Below are 21,987 nucleotides of genomic sequence, written 5' to 3'. Positions count from 1 at the left end.
ATTTTGTTTTGTACCAGGTAACCATTGACCGACGCGTTCCTCCCCCGTTCCCCAACACGCCAGACTACGTGAACCACTCGACCAAGGCCATCGAGTATCTGAACCAGCCTTCCAAGACCCTGACGAAGGACCTGGTGAGCCCGCGGTACAGAGACTACCCCCCCATCGAGATGTTCTCCTTCCCCCAGCCCCCCCAGACTCAGGACGGACCCCAGACGCAGTCCCAGCAGCCCCTCCCCTCGCAGAGATCCAGACCGGGTTTTCTCAGGCGCGCAGACTCTCTCGTCAGCTCCACGGAACTGGCACTTTTCCGCAGAGTCCAAGAAGCCCAGCAGGAGGCGCTACAAGAGCAGTACAGGCAGCAGGTACAACTTTTTTTATGCTTTCACTACAGTTGTACTCTTTTAGGTGTTTAGCTGATTAATCTGCTTTTGGAATCTTAAGATGTGTTCATACTTGAATAATCACCACGTCAACATTGGGACTAAACCTGGAGCCAGAGGTGGGTATAGTAGACTAACACTGTACTCAAGTAACGTTACTTCAGAATGATCAAGTAGAAGTAGTAGTCCAAGAAATGAACAAAAAAATGCATTTCGGAAAACTACTACTGAAGTAAAAGTTACTGTCTGGAAGCAACATTTGATTTATAATTTGAAGTTCATGTAAATTGAAGAAAACCCAAATAATAATAAAGCACAAAATCTCGTATTTTCAAAGAATAGATTGCAAAAATTTGAAAAAGTACATGATATCTGAAGGAGTGCTGCAAATATTCAAATTATTTCATATTGTCACATAAAGCTTTTGTCTCTTGTAGACTTATAATCATAATGAAAAGAGGAACTAAAACTTGCCCAAGTAAGAGTACTGCTCCTTCACTGGATAGAAAAATACTCTGAGAAGTACAATTTCTTCAAAACGTTATGCAACTGAGTACTACTCACCTCTAGAAGACTGTAGTTCTATATTTTGATGCAAGTTGGGCTAAAATTAGAACCAAAAAAGTGTGAACGCACCTTAAGTTTGCCAATTTTTTTTTATTTGTCAAGTTATTATTTTATTAATGTTGATTTATAAACACAACGCCAGAAAGGAGAGTGCATTTGTACTTCTCACACTGTTCTTTCCATACAAGATAATTATTTAAAAAGCTTTTGTCAGCACCATGTCAGCCTCTAGATGTTAATACTAAAGAAAATGTCCCACATTATGCTGAGCTCACTTTGAAATATTGATACTTTGCTGGGACATCATGCTGGGGTTCTGCGTGTATGTCTACGGTAGAATGTTCAGCAGTTACCATGGCGATGCAATGCTTACTTTAGAAAACACTGACAAACATGTTTTAAGATTGAAAAAAAACTGGAAGAAATACAACATGCTACAACAAAATTTCAGGAGCTTGTGATCAGTATGAATGTTAAAGGTGCACAGTGTAACTTTTCTGGTTTTTGTCTCCATGGAGATGTTAATGTTTTGACTTAAATTGTCCACAGTATGGCATTGTGTCATTTATTGTTCAAACTATCTTAAAAATCATCCATTCTTACTGTGCGTGGGGTCATCTCTCCACAAATCTAACCTGTAATTTGGCTTGCAAGTCGCCACGGAGATTCTTTAGTTTATGGCTGTACTGTGGAACATTCCTGGCACATCTCCATGGAGACAAGCAGGTGACGAAACCCCCACCAGACAAGTTATACAGTGCATCTTTAGGTGAGAGTGAGTGGAAAACTGTTGCCTAGTGGTAGCTCGTTTTGACTGAAAAGATATTTGAGAGAAACACATATTTGCTCATATGTTGTAAATCCGTGTAGCATTCGTTCATTAGTTTTTCAAAATAAAACCAAAAATAAGAATAAACGAAAAAAACAATTCTTTTCTTTTTCTTTTCTATTATTTGTCTCTAAAACCAAAATGAAAAACAGGTAACAATTTGTTTTTTCATTTTTTTTTTCGATTTTATGTTTAAGTGAATAATGTAAAAAAGGGATAACGGCTGTTTCCTTTTTCTGTGACTTAAACTGTGATGCCAGGACTGAACTAGGACTGAACCAGGTTTCAACCAGGACTAAACTAGGTCTAAACCAGGACTGAACCAGGACTACACCAGGAGTAAACCAGGTCTAAACCAGGACTAAATCAGGACTAAACCAGGTCTAAACCAGGACTAAATCAGGACTAAACCAGGTCTAAAAGAGGTCTAAACTAGGACTAAACTAGGTCTAAACCAGTATAAATACATGACTAAACCAGGTCTAAACCATGTCTAAACACGGACTAAACCAGGTCTAAACCAGGACTAAACACAGACTAAACCAGGTCTAAACCAGGACTAAACTAGGTCTAAACCAGGACTAATTCAGATTTGAACCAGGACTGAACCAGGACTAAACCAGGTCTAAACCAGGTCTAAACCAGGACTAAACCAGGACTAAACCAGGTCTAAAAGAGGTCTAAACTAGGACTAAACCAGGTCTAAACCAGGACTAAACTAGGTCTAAACCAGGACTAATTCACATTGAACCAGGACTGAACCAGGACTAAACCAGGAGTAAACCAGGTCTAAACTAGGACTAAACCAGGTCTAAAAGAGGTCTAAACTAGGACTAAACCAGGTCTAAAAGAGGTCTAAACTAGGACTAAACCAGGTCTAAACCAGTATAAATACATGACTAAACCAGGTCTAAACCAGGACTAAACACGGACTAAACCAGGACTAAACCAGGACTAAAGTTGGACTAAACCAGGACTAAACCAGGACTAAAGTTGGACTTGAGAGAGAGAGAGACGGGACCCCGAGCCCGTGGAGCAGGATGTCCATCTGGTTCAGTCCTGGTTCAGTCCATAAGGGTCTAAATAGGATGAAATGGAAAACGGCCGTTATCTGTTTTTTCATTTTGGTTGTGGAGACAAATAATGAAGAAAATAGTTGTTTTTTCGTTTGCTTATTTTTGGTTTTATTTTGAAAAACAAAGGAACAAATGATACACGGATTATTGTAGTTCCAATTAAATCCATTCTTTCAGGTGAGATTGTGTTAAAACAAACTCCGATTAAAGTCTAATTTGAGTATGAGAGCTTCAGACAGAGCAGTAGCTTTACCCCCCGGGAATACTGGTGACACCATGTGCAAAGTATCAATATATCTGTCCTGATGTCTCATCCCAAACACGCCTGTAGCTGTGTTTTGTTTCCTTTTGTAATCCTCGTCCGTGTTCCTCTTCAGCTCTCAAAACGCCTGTCCCCCACTGGTTTACGTCAGCTCATGGTAAAGCACTTTTCTGTGTTTTCAGTGTCTCATCTTCACCTGCTCATGTGCATTATTCAGTGCTGTTCATATTCATATTGCTTGCACTATACAACTTTATATTATTGTATTTGTTAGTGTAGCTCCAGTTCCTTCACTCCAACAGCAGATGCAGAGATGGAGTTTATGCGCCCCCTGCTGTTGATGTGTATATGACATTTCAGAAATAGACTGGTTTAAGATGTGTTTTAGTAGCCTGACTAAGACTGAGTGGTTCTATTAACTTTTAAATATGTTATAATAGTGTTCCCTCAGCATGTACAGCTCTCCGTAACACTGGTTGACTCTGATCAGCCCGTTTAAGCTCATTTGGAATTACAAAATAAACATATTTTATCGTTTTACTTCATGCATGGACTAAAAGCTGCATTGGTTTTATTTTAGATTTAGCTTTTGCCATTTTTTGTAAGGCAGCCTCACTTTTTCATTGCTTAGTCATAATATAAACTCTTATCAGTCTTAGCAGTGCGTCAAAACAATGATATTTACTGCATTTTATAAAGAAATACAATTAATATTATGCGGAATTGAGTTAAGCATTTTGGCCCGGCCCTCCACAATATTCTGTTTCTCATGTGGCCCCATGGAAAAAAGAATTGCCCACTTCTGCCCTACACAGAGTTGTATTTTAGTTGATTCATACATGTTGCAATGATCCATTTGAGACTCAGGCTACGTCCACATGACAATGCTACTGGATTTTTTATTTTTTGGGGGGGCGTTGAAAAAAATTTGCGTCCACACGCGTGTCGGATCAATAAACATTCACGTCCAGACGACAACAGAGCACTGATTGAAAATGATGTAATACATCTGCCACACCTGTATGTGGCGCTGTCAACAATGATAACAATACAAAATAATACAAATATCGCCGTTTTGTTTTGCAAAGTTTTTGTTTATAGCCATAAGATTTCGATGAGAATAATTAGAATCACTTGGTCTCAAAATCCAACAGTTTAATTACTCGTGTGTAGTCTTTGTTATTGATCCGTGTGCGTAATCTGTGGTGCGTGTTGTTAGCAGCTCGGTCTTGCAGTCCACGGAGGCCAGTTCAGAGGGCTGCAGCCTTCTATATCAGACGACCCTGGTGATGACGGGGTCGCGACGTCATCATTTTCCAAAAGCTGCGCTTTGCTTGTCCACACAACAACGCAACGCCGGTGTTCACAGATTTCTCCACTCTGGAACCTGTTCTCAAAAAACACCATTTTCGCCCACCCCAAAACACGCTGGCTCCGTGTGGATGAAAGGCCAAAACGAATAAAAACTTCACAGTTTTGTCCAAAAAACATTGTCGTGTGGACAGGCCCTCAGAAAATGACTGTTTTCACCTACCCCCTATCTCTGCCCACTTCTCTGTGCTGAGTTGACATTGTTTTTAAAAATGATTGGGTAGTGGGTAGGGCTGGGTATCATTAAGAAGTTGCTGATACGATGCATATCTCAATATAGTGCACGGTGGATTCAGTACAATATGTTTCAAATTGATGCGTTACAGTTCAACAGAAAATATTAGGCTAAATCATGGCTGTGACACTAAAAGTCTTTGTTAAACCACTTCTTGTGCAAAGTTCATATGAAACACAAACATTTTTATCATCAAAACAGTGAAAATGTCAAATGTGTCGCATAAACAAGTTTCTGTCCTCTGAACAATCAACAAAACTGTAACTAAATGATTTTGTAAAATATCCCCAAAAATACTCTTGACAGTATATATCGATACATCAGCCCACAATATCGATACTGTATCATCACGAATACAGTGATATTTTTTGCACACCCCTAGTAGTGGGTAATGCATATAGAGTTAAAAAAATATAAAAACAAATGAAAATCTTCTGCTTGCTGTGAAATGACACTATTACAAGGGAGTAGAGGGGCTATCAGTTCTGCAGTTTTGAACAAAAAGTCAATGAACCTGTTTTTATTATTAAATTGTTTTAGATGAATATCATAGTTTCCAATTATCTACAAATCATATAATTCCACACTAAATACTTGGAAAAAGCATAAATCTTCTTTAATCTTCTTATCATCCTTACAAACACTTACTTATACCATTATGTCATATCTTATTTGAATTTTTTTTTTATGTTTTCATGCATAAATCACTCTTGTAAAGCGAGTACTCCCACACTCACTTGTTTACATCTTCCTCCTGTTTTTTTTTTTGTATAGATGGAGCCTCCTCTGTACGGTCGGGCTCTGGCCTATTCCACCATCATGGACCAGTCCGCCCTCTCCAACATGGCCGACTCCCAGACCCAGATGCTGCACAACAAACGCAACGGTCGCTATGACGACGACTACAGCGCGTACCAGGACCAGAAGAAGCCCATGATCGGGTACCCCACCAAGAGCCTGACGCAGCGCCGCCCCCTGTCTGCCCGGAGCTACAGCACGGAGACGTACGGGGCCTCGCAGGTAAAGAGAAGGAAACAGGGAAAAATGCATATTCTGCTGTTTATAGTTAATCATTTATTCATGTATTTAGCCAATGAGGAATAAAGAAAGCCAAAGGAAGCGTGGATACTGACGCCGTGGTTATTGTGCTGGCCGTCTTGTGAGAGTGGGAAGAGTAATAAAATAATAAATAAAATAATGTAAAAACTGAGCAGGAGTTTTATTGATTAAAAGCCTTAAAGATGTACTGTGTAAGTTTTCTGGAGGAGGGTCCATCACCTGCTTGTCTCTTTGGAGATATTACTGTTCCCTTGATTATTCTACACACTGTAAACTCAAATGTTTAAAATGATGAAATAGATTAAGTTGTGTATGCTCAAAGTTTTAGAAATAGTCCTACTAACATAATTATATCAAGTTGCTGTAACATGTTCTTCTTTTTGAGTCATTTTAACTAATATTTCTTGATTAAAGGAAACTATTGTAGGTATAAGTGAGTAGCTTAAAACCCCAGATGAAGTACAACCAGTGTTGGGGAGTAACAGATTTCATGTACTGGAGTTACGTAATCAGAGTACAAATTATGAGTAACTGTATTCGGTTACAGTTACTGTTTCAGTGAGTGGTAATTGGATTACAGTTACTTGATTGAAATAAATGAATTACGCTGCAGTATTTTCCTGTTTTCACATTTTGGGGTATTCCCATTTTTTTTTTTTTTTTTTTTTTTTTTTTTCTCGGTAATTCCACTCATTACCGGACACTAAAGCAGTTCTAAACCAGGTCTAAACCAGGACTAAACCCTGGTCTAAAACCAGGTCTAAACAAGGTCTAAACCCTGGTCCAAACCAGGTCTAAACCAGGTCTAAACCAAGACTAAACCAGGACTAAAACAAAATTTAACAGGACTAAATCATGCTGTGAACAGTGTTGGGGAGTAACAGATTACATGTACCGCCGTTACGTAATCAGAGTACAAGTTATGAGTAACTGTATTCAGTTACAGTTACTGTTTCAATGAGTGGTAATTGGATTACAGTTACTTTGCTGAAATAAGTGGATTACAAGGCGGTATTTTCCTGTTTTCACATTTTGTGCTACATCCCATTTATTTATTTATTTATTTCGGTAATTCCACTCATTCCCAGAAACCCAAACAGAACGCGACAGTAAGAGCGATGTAAACATCATGTTAACGTTGGCGGTGTCAGTCACACAGTGGAAGCAGCAGTGCATTGGTAAAAACACATTTGTGTCTTGGAAATTCTTCTCCCGATGTGAGATAAATATATAAAAAAAAAACAAATATAAAATCGCCTACAACTTAAATGTGAAACAGGAGCTACTGGCACTGGTGAAAACAACCTGCATAGACTCATAATATCTGCACCACTGTCCTAAACACAAACACACACACACACACACACACACACACACACACACACACAAACACACACACACACAAACACACACAAACACACACACACACACACACACACACACACACACACACACACACACACACACACACAAACACACACAACACACACAAACACACACACACACACACACAAACAAACACACACAAACACATACAAACACAAACACACACCTTCATCATCATCATCAAACTGAGAACCCGCGGCCCACGTCTCCTTCCGTAGTTACTGCGTGGACACCGACGTCTCGTGCGCCGCGTGTGGAACGTGTTTTCTCGCGTAAACCTCGCTTCCTCCTGTGCACCTCTAAACCAGAACTAACACCAGGACTAAACCAGGACTAACCCAGGACTAAACCAGGACTAACCCAGGACTAAACCAGAACTAACCCAGGACTAACCCAGGACTAAACCAGGACAAAACTAGGACTAAACCAGGACTAAAGACCTGATCTAGACCTGGTCTAGACCAGGTCTAAAATCAGGAGTAAACCAGGTCTAAAAATCAGGACTAAACCAGGACTAACCCAGGACTAAACCAGGACTAAACCACGACTAAACCAGGACTAAACCACGACTAAACCAGAACTAAAGACCTGGTCTAGACCTGGTCTAAACCAGGTCTAAAATCAGGAGTAAACCAGGTCTAAAAATCAGGACTAAACCAGGACTAAACCAGGACTAAACCAGGTCTAAACAACATGACACCTAACAGTAGGTTGACATAATTTAAGGTGATCTCATATACAAAATAATTTCTCTATCAATAATATTTTTTAATATGGTTAAGGAAAGGCTGATCTTGTTTCTGTCTTTTAACAGACAAAACCTCTTATATTAAGATCTCGTGGTCTTTGTTTCTCTACAGCAAACAGTTGCTTATTCATGGAGACTTGGGCTCAGACAATTTGAAGACAACAAACAAGAATTTTCAGGATGTGGTCGCTACATTCATGTCGTTTAAAAAAACATGACAATATCAAGTAATCCAAAGTAATCAGATTACGTTACTCACTTTAAGTAATTTAATGGATTATGTTACAAACTACATTTTGGGGTGTGTAATCTGTAGGGGATTATATTTTAAAAGTAACCTTCCCAACACTGGCTGTGAGGACCATGTCTCCTCCTCTTCTCTCAATAATATTTTTAATTTGGTTCAGTAAAATCTGGGCTTTTTATTTTCTTTTAGCAGACAAAACATCTTATGTGAAGATTTCCTCGTCTTTGCTTCTCTACAGAAAATCAAGTAATCCAAAGTATTCAGATTATGTTACTCACTTTAAATAATTTAATGGATTATGTTACAAACTACATTTTGGGGTTTGTAATCTGTAATCTGTAGGGGAATACATTTTAAAAGTCAACCTTCTCAACACTGATAGTAAGTATGTGTTATCAAACTATATACATATTATATAATACTGATTAGACTAGTAAAAATGGTGTGTATAATATATATCTATAATGTGTCTATATGTATAATATCATATACTTATACTATAATGTAGGATTTTACACATGTGAAAATCAGGGGATTTACTAATGTAATCAATATTATATAATAGTTGAATAATACGCATATACTTTCATGCATTACACATTATAATATAAACATAGTACATTATACACACATATTATTTTTAATTACTTAATTTTACTAAATTGTACCTCATCTGTGTTTTTAAGTTATGCTCATTTAATAGTTTTCTTTAATCAAGAAATATTAGTTAAAATTACTCAAAAAAAAAAAAAAAAAAAAAACATGTTGCAGCAACTTGACATAATTAAGTTAGCAGGACTATTAAACTTTGAGTAAACACAACTTCATCTATTGAATTACTTTGAACGTTTGGGTTTACAGTGTATACAGTAGGAAATCAACTTGCTAATCACAATGGAGACACACATGATAAGATTTCATGTTTTGAGCTATAAAACACATGTAAGGGAACAAATGCAGGGGACATGTGTTTAATGCCCTACTGTGGAACTTTTCAGCCAGAAAATAACATCTCCATTGATACAAGCGAGTAGCAGATCCTCCACCTTAGAAAAAGCTTTAAATTGACATATAATGGTAGTTTGGTGTAATCCTTTTAATGCAGAGAACTCACTTTGTCTCTATTAGGACCTGTTTTCACAATAAATATTCATAAACCACTGATAGTTGTTTTATTTACTAAGATTTTTATTAGAAAAAAAAAAAAAAATAGAGATGCACAAATCAATTTTTTGTGGTTCCATACCAATGTCGATACACTGGCTTGAAGTATTTGCCAATATCGATACCAACCGATACCAGAGCAGAGACTGAAATTAGCCGTTTATTCATTGAAAGACAAATAACATCTGATAAAAAATGTTATTAACAATTTAAACTCTAGAATAGTTTTATAGTGTAATCATTATGAACAAATCTGGGCCAACAAAACAAACATAAAGAACAAAACTATCGGAATTTATGCCACTGACACGATAACGAAAGAGCAGATTTAAGCTACAATAAATAAACAAAAGAATGGAACTCTTTTGTATTTTGTTTGCATCTGTAATGAGTTATAGAAGTTAATAATTCAACATTTTATGGCTTAAATCTTATTGTAGAGCCAAAAAATAACCAAGAATCTCCCAGTACTGCAAAGAAAAAGCACACACGATGTACAATGACCCCCAAAAATGATTGTTCCATCCACCAAATATTGAACAATAAGACAATATATATGATATTTATCGTGAAATTGTAGAAATCGCATAAGAATCGTTGAACATGGGCATCAAATACAGTAACGCTCAAAAATCAAATCAACAAAGACGAAAAAGAAAAGAAAACTCTCTACATTAGTTTCCATGAGTTCTTGAGTAGAATATTACCGTCTCCTGGCTCTAATCTATATTTTAATAAATCAAATCAAATCAAATCAATGGTGAAAAGTCCTCAAAATGTCACGTACTGTATAAAGAGTGAGTCAAACCCACAAATGTATTACCATGGCGACTGTTCCTCTAGCCTTCTTTATGCCTCATTGGTGGTAAGCGTCTGTTAAATACATGAATAATAAAATGATTGTGATCTGATTTTTTAGATGCAAAGTCGGGATTGGAGTGGTCTAAATGCTGGGTCCAATATCAGTGGCTCTTATTCATCTCAAGTGTTACAGGCAGAGAAAAGTGTAAGTGGGTGAACGAGGCTGTGCCAGGGGGCAGCGAGCGGGCAGAACCAGGAGGGGGGAGGTTCTGTGCGGAGTGCTGCTGCTGCTGGTGCTGCTGGTGCTGGTGGTGCTGGTGGTGCTGGTCCTGTTGCCGTAGTTACTGTGCACATTTGAGACCCTGGTTCATGTTTCTGTGTTTGCGTTCTTGGTGGTCTCTGGGTTTGACTTGGCATTGGATGTTGGTGGTCAGTGCATTTTCACTCCAGAGATTCGAGGTGGTTGTGAAAAGGGTGTTTGTACATTTGCATTCAAAAGTAGAACTAGAAACTGTGGAATGGTGAATCTATTTCAATAGGAAACCAAAGTGAAATGCTTTATTTTTAACTTACACTGCAAATTACAATGATTTGGTCTGAGAAAATGTAGTTTTAGTTTAGATTTTGGGGAACTATACTGAATATCAATACTAATATTTCTGAGTTAGAGTCATCCATACTCCTTAAAGTGGAACTAACACGTGGAACTAAGCATTTTTTGGCAACTTTAGGTAAATTTGCAGCTTCTTTTTCAAAATCTTAAATGTGTGCTGCCTCCAGTGGCCTCTGCAATTTCAAGTACTATGTGACATCATGCAGGACTGCCTTGATTACAGCCAAGTGTTTCTGATACAAACGCCTGGCTGCAGGGGGCACTTTAGTCCCACTTTAAGAAATCTGCCTGGACACCAACATAAAAAATACTGAACATATGACTGACTGATAGCTCATGGAAATCCATTCTCAACAGCAGAAGAGAGTTTTACAGTACAGTACAGTCATTAAAATACCATAGCATTTTACTTTTGCACTAGTGCAGTAGTTTCACTTTTCCACAGTTTGGTCTCAGAGTGGCGTTTGCATGTTCTACCTGTGTTACTGTGGGGTTCTCTGGCTTTGATCTGATGATCTGCATGTAGGCTCAAATCACAACAACAAAACTGAACTCAACAGCCTCTGTTCACGCTTATGTTATAAAACCAGGAAGACGTTAGGAAACATGCACATGACAACTTCCGACGGCTCTGTCTGCGGTAGTAACCCTGAGGTCGATTATCCTTTCGAATCGGTTTTCTGAGGAAGTTGCCTAGCAACACACGTGACACGCCCCTTTTCCTGGGACGGCGCGACTCGGACCTTGGTGGTGGAAAAAGTGGCCAAGCAAGAATTCTGAGTCAGAATCCAAGACGGCTACTCCCACTGTGACATGTAAATATGAAGTGTTTCCATTGTGTTTGGACACTTTGGTGGTTTAAATGACAATTTCAGTCACTTGTATCACTGCAGTAACTTAACACGTTCATATCACTGCCTGTGGGTTTGGTAGTCGGTGTTGCAGTGAGGCCAGTATTGAACAAATACTTGATTTAACAGGCGTTAACGTCCCTAAGGTTGTAATGGAAGAGAAATCATAATATAAAATGAATAAAATGACATTTCAAAAATGTAATTAATTAAAGTGGCAGTGTGATAAGATGAGGGAATAGTCATAATCATAATCCACGTAGTCCGACATGCGAAGCATAATAATAAGCTTCAAGCTCAGACGTGACGTCAAATCTGTGGTTCAAATGAGAGTGGGAAGATAATCAAACGCAGGGACTGTCTGACAAAATCTAGGAAAAATGAGAAAATGTCCCAGTTTTCTTCATCTCCATGTCACTTTGTTGTTCCGTTATGTTTGTCTAATCAACAATTACAACCATACCTCAGTTTTCATCATTTCCCCACTGACACACAACTCCGAGTGCACTGGGTACGTGCAGAAGAGATGAGACGCCAAATTCCAGATGATTTCAAACAGCACATATGTATACAGTCTTCATTTTACCATTGATCACATTTACTTCAGTGGGTTTGATCACAGTCGGTCGGCGAGTCCAGTGTCGGGAAGTACACCGAAAGTCAGTTTTATTCCATCTCTTCCTGTATATTTATGTTACTACTCGTGCGTCTTGTATGTCTTTTGTTTTGCCTGTATGAAATTAACTGTAAAAGCATTGAATGATTTCATTAATTAAAAAATAATAATAAAATACACTGGAAATTGTCATCGCATGTTTCCAAACGTCTTCCTGGTTTGTGACGTAAGCGTGAATAGAGCCTATACTGATAATAATTGCATAAATATGGCAAATTTTTACCTTTCCTGAATAGTTTTAGAGTGTTATCACTAAAATTTACCTCATACTTGGGGACACAGATAAGTCAGGTTTATGGAATTTAAAATTTAAATCTTAGATACTGTTCCTGTCAAGAAACTAGTACATTTTCTTGTCTTAAAGTGTTTATTGTCAAAATTGCATTGGAAATCAAGCCATTTCCATCAAGATAGAAATGACATGATATTTTTGTGAAACCTTTCAGCTTGTAGCCTGGCAAGTCTTTCCTCATTGTTTTCAAGCCCAGTTTCTCTCATTGTGATGGTGATCGTGTGGCATGAAGTAACCAAAAACCCTTCATCTTAGCGTCCTTTTCTCTCCTCTGTCCTCACTGAGTCTTCCCTGGCCTCAAACTATAATCCATCTTTGTGTCGACTTGAGATGGACTTTCTAAAAATATCCCCTGATGGTCTGTGTGGGGTTTTAAGATGCTTCTGGTTATTTTTAGAGTTCAAGAGTCTCTTCTCTCCCCAGCTGTTTTGTCTTTACCATTTCAACTGACAGTCCTCCTTTTTCCTTGTGATGGGTCACTGTTGGCAGAATAACGCAACTAGGGATGGGCGATATTGGTAGAAATTTATACCTAAATATTTGTTTCATTTCACTTAAAAAAAAAAACATTATTATATTATGATGTGTTTCTTTTTTTCCTTTGAATTAACCATAGACTGTAAATGGACTCAGCTTCCAACAAAAGTAAACATGGAGGTTCTTCTGGCTCCTTCTGACCCTTGCTCCCATTGACTTACATTATAATATTGTCATTTTGAGCCTTGTTATTTTGGTCTTAAAGTGTTCGAATGAACCATAGACTGTAAATGGACGTAGCTTCCAAAAAAAGTAAACATGGAGGTTCTTCTGGCTCCTTCTGACCCTGGCTCCCATTGACTTACATTATAATATTGTCATTTTGAGCCTCGCCATTTTGGCCTTAAAATGTTCGAATTGACCATAGACTGTAAATGGACGTAGCTTCCAAATAGGGAGTTAACTTGGAGGCGCTTCTGGCTCCTTCTGACCCTGGCTCCCATTGACTTACATTATAATATTGTCATTTTGAGCCTTGTCATTTTAGTCTTAAAATGTTCAAATTAACCATTAACCAGACTGTAAATGGACATAGCTTTCAAATAGGAAGTGAACATGGAGGTGCTTCTGGCTCCTTATGACCCTGGCTCCCATTGACTTAATATTGTGATTTTGACCTTAAAACATTTTGTTCACTCCCCTAGTCCACTTCTTTATATGGTCTATAGTTTTGATGCCTATTTTGTCAGTAGATCAAGATATGAACATTAATAACAGATCAATGAGCTGCTCATTTTCCCAAAGGTCACTCCAAATTTGCTCCTATAACTGTTGGCCTCGATTGGCTTCATTTGACTGGAGACATCACACTATCTTAGTTCACTTCTGGATACAGTCTATGGTTATATTCAACATGCAAATTTTCATGAATGGGCTGTAAAATTACACTCAAAAATGCAAAGATATCACATGTTTTTGTTGACATTTGGCATTATCACTGATTCGTATTGGGTAGGATTATATAAGTGTACAATTCTTCTTACTCCTTTTGAGCACAAATACACTTGACTAATGCATAATTATGTATAGAATTAGAAACTTGCAGCTCTCAAATCAACACAATTAAACTCCAGATTTTTTTATTAGATTCGATACCAAATAATAGTAAGGATATCAAAATATAACCTTTTTGGTGTTGATCTGTTTGTCACTACTTACCACTGGTGGGACCAAGTCTTTGATTTAAAAGTCTCAAGTAAGTCTCAAGTCAAATACAGGCAAGTCCAAGTCGAGTCTAGAGTCACTGACCCATAAGTCCAAATTAAGTCCAAGCTGTCTGCTTTGAGCTTCAAGTCATTTCAAGAAATCATCAAATTTTTCACCAAAAATATAGCTTAGATTTTTGCTATTTATATGACTTTTAAGATAAATTGTGCTTAAAAAAATCATGGTATATTTATATACGAGTATTTAAGAAATTAATTTAGGGTTAATTTAAGAGTTAGGGTTAGGGTTAGAAAGAATTCAGATTTAAAAGTGCTTCTCAAGTTTTCTCAAATCACAGGCATCAAGTCCGAGTCCAGTCCCAAGTCTTAGTCCATTTTATCAAGTCAAATCTCCAGTCCTAAAAATATTGACTCAAGTCTGGCTCGAGTCCAAGTCACGACTTGCAAGTCCCCACCTCTGCTACTTACTACGTACAATATACTAGATAAGGAGTCTCCAAATTTTTGTCTAGTGAGCTCCTTTTACGAAAAAAATAACAGAGAGCCACTAATTTTAGGGATCACAAAGTTTAGGTTTAGGATATAGTTATATTACAATAAAACATAAACCATTATCCATTTAGTACACACATTTAGGAGTCAAAAAGATACATCTACAAAGGTAATTAATCAATTTTTTGTAATTCAGTACAGTATGTATAATTCTGAAATCCCATGGAGAGGCACTTGGAATAGGATGGAGAGCTGCTGGTAGTTCCTGGGATACAGGTTGGAGACACATGTTCTAGTTCAGACATGTCAAACTCAGGCCCAGGGTCCAAATTTGGCCCACAATATAATTATATTTGGCCCGCAAGATTATATCAAATATGTATTAGAGCTGCCCACTGGCTACTCTTAAACTATAGAGACATTAATTATTTAAAGTTTAGTTTATTTTAATAAGAAAAGGTTTAATATTACAGATCTCAAAACAAGAGAAAACATGCAGATGTTGTTGACATTTTTCAATAAATATTTAGTTTGGCCCATGACTTAGTCCCAGTTTTTAATTTTGGCGCTCTGTCAATTTGAGTTTGACATGCCTGTTTTAGATTGTCGCTTTGGATATTATATTGAGGATTAACATTGTCCAACTTCAAGGTAGTATGAGCTTCTACGTCCAGTACCTTCAGATTCAAAATAACTTCTGGGTAACAGTTAAAACACTTCTATTTTAAAAGCATTGTGCAGATAACTACCTCTGAAACGTTTCTACCATATCGCCCACCTCCTTTTTGCCAAATGCCTGGTTTTGACTGCATGAAACTGTCTGTTAACTGTATTTCATCAACTTTTTTAACACTACCTCCTCATAACAAACCCCACGGATGGTTTGTTTTGCCACAGGCGCGCCCAGTCTCCGCCCGCCCGACCATGGCTGCCCTTTTGGAGAAGATGCCCCCAGATTACACCCTGGCCACGTGTCCAGAGAAAGCTTCAGAAGACACCATCAAAGTTCGGCCGGTGGTCCCCCAGAAACCTGAAGATATCACGTCCAAAATGCCCCCAGACTGGAGACAACAGCTGCTCCGCCACATCGAGGCCAAGAGACTGGACCGGGTACGAAAACAAAACATGCACTAAGATTCCACCTTTTCACAATGCAAAAAGGAAAATGAGTTAATGATGAACTGTGGAACTTTTTGGTTGTTGTTCCATCACTTTCTTGTTTTTATGTCATTGCTCTGGTTGGAATGTTCCACAGTATGACATTAAACAGCTCTAACTTACATTTATATGATTACATGTTGTTTTATAGCTCAAAAATACCTAGAAAAACAGGTATTCTGACTGTGAGCAAGGTTACAAGTCAGATCTGTGGAGATTTTTGAGCATTAGAAACACCCATAATTAATACATGCTAGACTGATATGTTTAATGTCATACCATGGAACATTCCAAGGAAAGCAGTAACATAACATTCCAGTTGGACCTTCCATCAGAAAAGTTGCACAGTGCACCTTTAAATTAAATTGAGTTAGTCTAGATGACTTTACAGATTTAATTTCACTAGTGTTAAGAAAATGTTATTTATGTTACTATAAATAATCTCAAAACCAGTCAAAATTGTGACAATACAAGTTGAATAATTTATTGGTCCAGTCCATGTTTTTAAGCATGAAGATTCCTTTCAGATTTTAAGAGTTTGTTATAGAACCTCTTCCGTTGTTATTGCAATAACACTATTCAAATAAAAGTATTCTAGGGGTGTAACAGTACACAAAAATCACAGTTCGGTACATACCTCGGTTTTGAGGTCACAGTTTGGTTCATTTTTGGTACAGTTTGGGAACAAAATGCAAAACCATTAGCTTTTTGTTTATTTGTGTGTTTATTAAACCAACAATTTGTTTTAACATTATACAAACAGGAAAATAAAATAAATGCAAAGTGCTGCTTAATAATACTAATAAGTTAAATATTGTCCACGTTGTTTACTACTGGCAGTTCCAATGTCCCCAGCGGTTGAAAATACCCTTTTGTTCAGAGCAGAGGTCGCGGGTATGGGGACAGATTGGGGGGGAATACTGAACGTGTGGGGAGATTGTTGTCAAGGCCTCGCTAACTATAAAGTGCTGCAGGAAACACTGCCCCAATCACAAGTTTCCTCATGAATATTAAAGAGCCGAGTCTTCCATGCAGTGCACATGTAGTGATGGAACACACACAAATTGTGTGAAATAACTCGTGCACAGCCCTGCACCAAACCAAACGCCCCATACTGAAACGGTTGGGCAAAAAATACATGTACCATTACACCCCTAAAATATATATTTTGAATGGGGAAAGGTCATCACAAAATGTTTTAAATAATAAGTGTTATCTGTTAAGGTACATTTGCTTTCCTTTGAAACATACAACAACAATATTATCCAAAAAAAACTTAATTTATGGCAAGTGACTCTAAAATATCAAAGATAATTTCCCTTGTAGTGTATCTCATAGCCTCTAGAGGGAGCTGTTTCATGCATCTCGCCCTCACTGCCCTGTCTGTATCGTCTCAGTTTGTCCAGATGCATGTTCACTTCACTGTCAGCCTGACCCAGCTCCACGTACTGACCCCAGCACACAATACCACAAGTCTACAGAGTTATCTATTCATTATGATCAATATTTGGAAATTACAAAACGTTAAATTATCGCTATCTCTATCTATCTATCTGTTTGTGCATTTCTGTCAAGTTGTTGCATTAAAGCTGAGATACCTGATTTCTTTTTTGTTTTTTGTTTGTTTTTTTTAATTGAATATATTGTTATAAAGGCAAATCCTAAACCTACTTTCTTCTTTCACAGTTTGAAAATCAGGTACCCCAGCTTTAAAAGTGCATTGTGTAACTTTACGAAGATGTTATTGCTTTGCTTGAGATGTTCCACAGTATGGCATTAAAAGTCTGTTTAGCTTTTGTTTCATTAGAGGTGATTTTATTGTTCAGGAATACCTCACAATGCTTTACTGTGAAACATTCCAGGATGAACAATTAATGGTGCATTGTGTAACTTTTCTGGTTGAGGGTCTGTCACCTGTTTGTTTCTATGGAGATGTCATTGCTCTGCCTGGAATGTTCCACAGTGTGACATTAAACAGCTCTACCTTACTCATTTCACTTATTCAATTGCAGATGGTTTTGTAACTCAAAAAATACTTAGAAAAACAGACATTCTGACTGTGAGCGGAGTCGCCTCTCCACAGATCTGATCTATAACTTGGTCTGGTTAGGTCTTCATGAAGATAGAAAAGTTTAATGGCATATTGTGGAACATTCCAGACAAAGCAATAACATCTCCATGGAGAAAAGCATTTGCTGGATCCTAGAAAAGTTACACAATGCACCTTTACCCTTCCCAAAAAGTTACGCAGTGCACCTTTAATACAACAAGTTGACAGATACGCACAAACACAAATCGCTTTGATAAATACTAACAGATTTATGATCTCGTGTAAGCTAACTACATACCACATCTGCGTCATTACAATCTCAGTCTAAGTAAAGCGCGTTTCCTTTGACACGTTCTGTGCAGCGCCGCGGCTAACAGTCTCTGTGCTTTCAGCTCCTCTGCACTGCTCTTGTTGTTGTTGTTTATAAGTGTTTTATTGTTGTTTGTGGAGCTCACAGTGTGATGTCACCACGCTGCAGCCCCTCCCATTCACCCATGTCATGTGATGTTGTCTCCTCCAATCAGAGTGGTGTCCTAAAGCACAACACGCTCACGCTGGGCATGCTCTGTCAGGGCGGGGGGCACTTTAACCTTTACAATAACAATAAGCATGAGCCCCCTGCTGGCCGCTGGCTGCCACTGCCTCCTCCTCCGAACTCCAATGCTGTGAGTATTCGCCATGTTACTCCAACTTATCGCTTTTACTCAAACTCATACTGTGTTGCATTGTTTTATGTGTCTGTAAAAACACTGTGGTACATTTGTAATACAGATGTTAGGGTTTTCCAGGTCAGGTAAGGCACCAGGCAGCCTCACCAACTTCTATGTTTTATTAATTATCCTACAGAAGTCTTTGTTTGTATCTAATCAGATGAACACTACACTTTAGTCATTATTTATTCACTCCATACTCTGTGGTGTCTTTATATTTATTCAATTACAGCTGGTTTCATAGTTCAAAAACAGCTAGAAAAACAGACATTCTGACAGTGAAGGGTTGCCTCTCCAAATCCAAGCACATGTTACAAACAAAGCAGTTTCCAAAGTTCTGCACAGAGATCATAAAATGAAGACAACAAAAAATTGCTAACATTTTGTCATACTAGTTCTAAAACAATAATAATAAATGAAAGACACAACTCACGAGGTGTTAAAAGCCAGAGAATAAAAGTGGGTTTTAAGACAAGAGTTAAAACGCTCCACAGTGGGGGCTGTTGGGACGTGGGGGGAACAGAGTGCTCCAGAGTTTGGGGCCGGTCACAGAGAAGGCCCCTGTCCTCTCTGATTTTAAGTCTCGTCTTAAACATCATGAGCTGGAGCTGGCCCTCGGACCTCAGAGCGCTCAGGGGTGTAAATATGGATGAGGTCTGAGACGTACTGTGGGGCCAGTCCATTCAAAGCTTTAAAAACAAACAAAAAAGTCTTAAAATTAACACTAAAATTAACTGGAAGCCAGTGCAATAACGCTAAAATTGGGGTAATGTGCTCACATTTTTTGTTAAAAGACACATATCACTTAAAAGTTGGCGATACGATATAGCCCTCGATACACTGGCAATGATACGATACATATTTCGATACATTGCCCTTTTAGTTTAATGCAATATATTTCAAACCAAGTTGATACTGTTCAATAAAAAATATTGGCTAAGTCATGGCTGTGATACTAAAATTCTTTGTTAAATCAGCTCTTGTGCAAAGTTCATATGAGACACACCAATTTTAATCATCAAAACAATGAAAATGTCAAATGTGTCACATGAAAGAGTTTCCTTCCTCTGAACAAACAAAAAACAACAAAATAATTTAGTAAAATTTACCAAAAAATACTCAATATATCAATACAGCAGCCCACATGATACTGTATCATCACATTAAATGATATGATATATTGATATTTTGATATTTTTGCACGCCCCTACTCTCCACAGATCTGACCTGTAAATTGGCCTGGTTTGATCTCTAGGAAGATAAAACGGTTTACTGTGAAACATTCCAGACAAAGCAATAACATCTCCATAAAGAAAAGTATTTGACAGACCTTCCACTAGAAAAGTTACACGATGCACCTTTAAGATACTGTAGCCACACCTTCTCTGGAGTAGACAGAAAAGGAGGCTGCCAATCTGCCACCACCAACACACACACACACACACACATACACACACACACACACACACACACACACACACTAACTACATTTATCTTTGTGCTGGTGGATGAGCGAATTTCAGTTGCCACAGAATTTATTGGAAAGAACAAACAAAAAAAAAACAGTAAAACAATTTTGCGCTAGTTCTCCTCAAAGCCCAAACTGGCTGATTTCTCCATCAACAGCCTGAAGGTAGTACCAGCACAGACCAGCGGAGGTGCTGTTACCACACAGTCACTCAAGACTAAACCAAAACAATCCCCTATTCTTTGACATGAAACAGGAGTAGGTATGTTTTGGAGGTTGACCATATTCTTCGCTGTCTCCGTGCTGATGAGCTCTGTGTCTGTCTGTGTCCCCCTCAGACGCCCTCTCAGCAGTCGGCCATCCTGGATAACGACCAGGAAGGAGGGACCGCGGGGAACCAGTGGGTGCCCTACTCACTGGGCCGAAGAGACGTGCCCCCGGATAACCTCATGAAGAAGGTGAGAGGGGGAGGAGGTGGAGAGAGATTTACACAAACTTCAAAGTGCACTGTGTAACTTTTCGGTTGCGGGTCTGTCACCTGCTTGTTTCTATGGATATGCCATTGCTCTGCTTGGAATGCTCCGCAGTATGACATTAAACAGCTCTAACTTACATTTACTGACTTACAGGTGGGTTTATAGCTCAAGAAAAACTGGCATTCTGACCTGTAACTTGGTCTGCTTTTTTCTCCATGAAGATAGAAAGGTTTAATGCCATACTGTGGAACATTCCAGACAAAGCAATAACATCTCCATGGAGAAAAGCATTTGACACACCCTCCTCCAGAAAAGTTACACAATATTTAGACTTAGACTTAGACAAACTTTATTGATCCACAAGGGAAATTATTTGGATACAGTAGCTCAAACATCACAATATAATATAATAACAGAGAGCAAAAATAAGGCTGAGTTGTGGTACAGTTGTAGGGAGTATTATCTGTTACATAAGGGTGAGTTGTTGTACAGTTGTAGGGAGTATTATCTGTTACATAAGGGTGAGTTGTTGTACAGTTGTAGGGAGTATTATCTGTTACACAAGGGTGAGTTGTTGTACAGTTGTAGGGAATATTATCTGTTACATAAAGGTGAGTTGTTGTACAGTTGTAGGGAGTATTATCTGTTACATAAAGGTGAGTTGTACAGTTGTAGGGAGTATTATCTGTTACATAAAGGTGAGTTGTACAGTTGTAGGGAGTATTATCTGTTACATAAAGGTGAGTTGTACAGGTAGTTGTTACATTTAGGTTTGTAGGGAGTATTATCTGTTACATAAAGGGTGAGTTGTTGTACAGTTGTAGGGAGTATTATCCTGTTACATAAAGGGGTGAGTTGTTGTACAGTTGTAGGGAGTATTATTCGTTACATAAAGGTTAGTTGTTGTACAGTTGTAGGGAGTATTATCTGTTACATATGGGTGAGTTGTTGTACAGTTGTAGGGAGTATTATCTGTTACATATGGGTGAGTTGTTGTACAGTTGTAGGGAGTATTACATGTTACATAAAGGTGAGTTGTTGTACAGTTGGATGTAGTCCTGTGTCTCTCACTGTATTCTGTTGTAACCGTCGCTGCATTTATACTTCCGTCGAGATCAATAAAGTATCTATCTAATGTCAAGGCTGCATTTTCTTAAACATCCACCAGATGGTGCTAAAAGTCAGTTTGAGTCAGCAACTCGGATAGCTGCACATTACACAAGGGAGCAATGGTTCAGAGAAGTGGGTGTGTACCGGTGGTGATAAAAACAGGCAAGGCAATGCAAGTTTATCTGTATAGCACAGTTCATACACAAAGTAATTCAAAGTGCTTTACAGAATAAGAAATATATTAAAGCCACCATAGAAAC

The 21,987-nt window shown here is 38.2% G+C and overlaps 1 protein-coding gene across 1 annotated transcript in view; it reads left to right on the top strand.

Annotated features, from left to right (window-relative positions):
- Window positions 1-21,987, top strand: part of lrrc7 (leucine rich repeat containing 7) — a 94,263-nt gene that overhangs the window by 57,692 nt on the left and 14,584 nt on the right. The window contains exons 25-29 of the mRNA XM_055164758.1: window positions 18-365; window positions 5,498-5,743; window positions 15,653-15,865; window positions 18,488-18,628; window positions 20,480-20,599. Coding sequence (XP_055020733.1) covers window positions 18-365; window positions 5,498-5,743; window positions 15,653-15,865; window positions 18,488-18,628; window positions 20,480-20,599 — 1,068 coding nt within the window. The remainder of the gene's footprint in view (window positions 1-17; window positions 366-5,497; window positions 5,744-15,652; window positions 15,866-18,487; window positions 18,629-20,479; window positions 20,600-21,987) is intronic.

This window comes from Boleophthalmus pectinirostris, unplaced genomic scaffold (genome assembly GCF_026225935.1).
Source record: "Boleophthalmus pectinirostris isolate CB_2022bp ecotype Guang Dong unplaced genomic scaffold, ASM2622593v1 HiC_scaffold_7, whole genome shotgun sequence".
Lineage (NCBI taxonomy): Eukaryota > Metazoa > Chordata > Actinopteri > Gobiiformes > Gobiidae > Boleophthalmus > Boleophthalmus pectinirostris.
The sequence above is the reverse complement of the archived record's forward strand: the minus strand, read 5'-3'. Positions and strand labels throughout refer to the sequence as shown.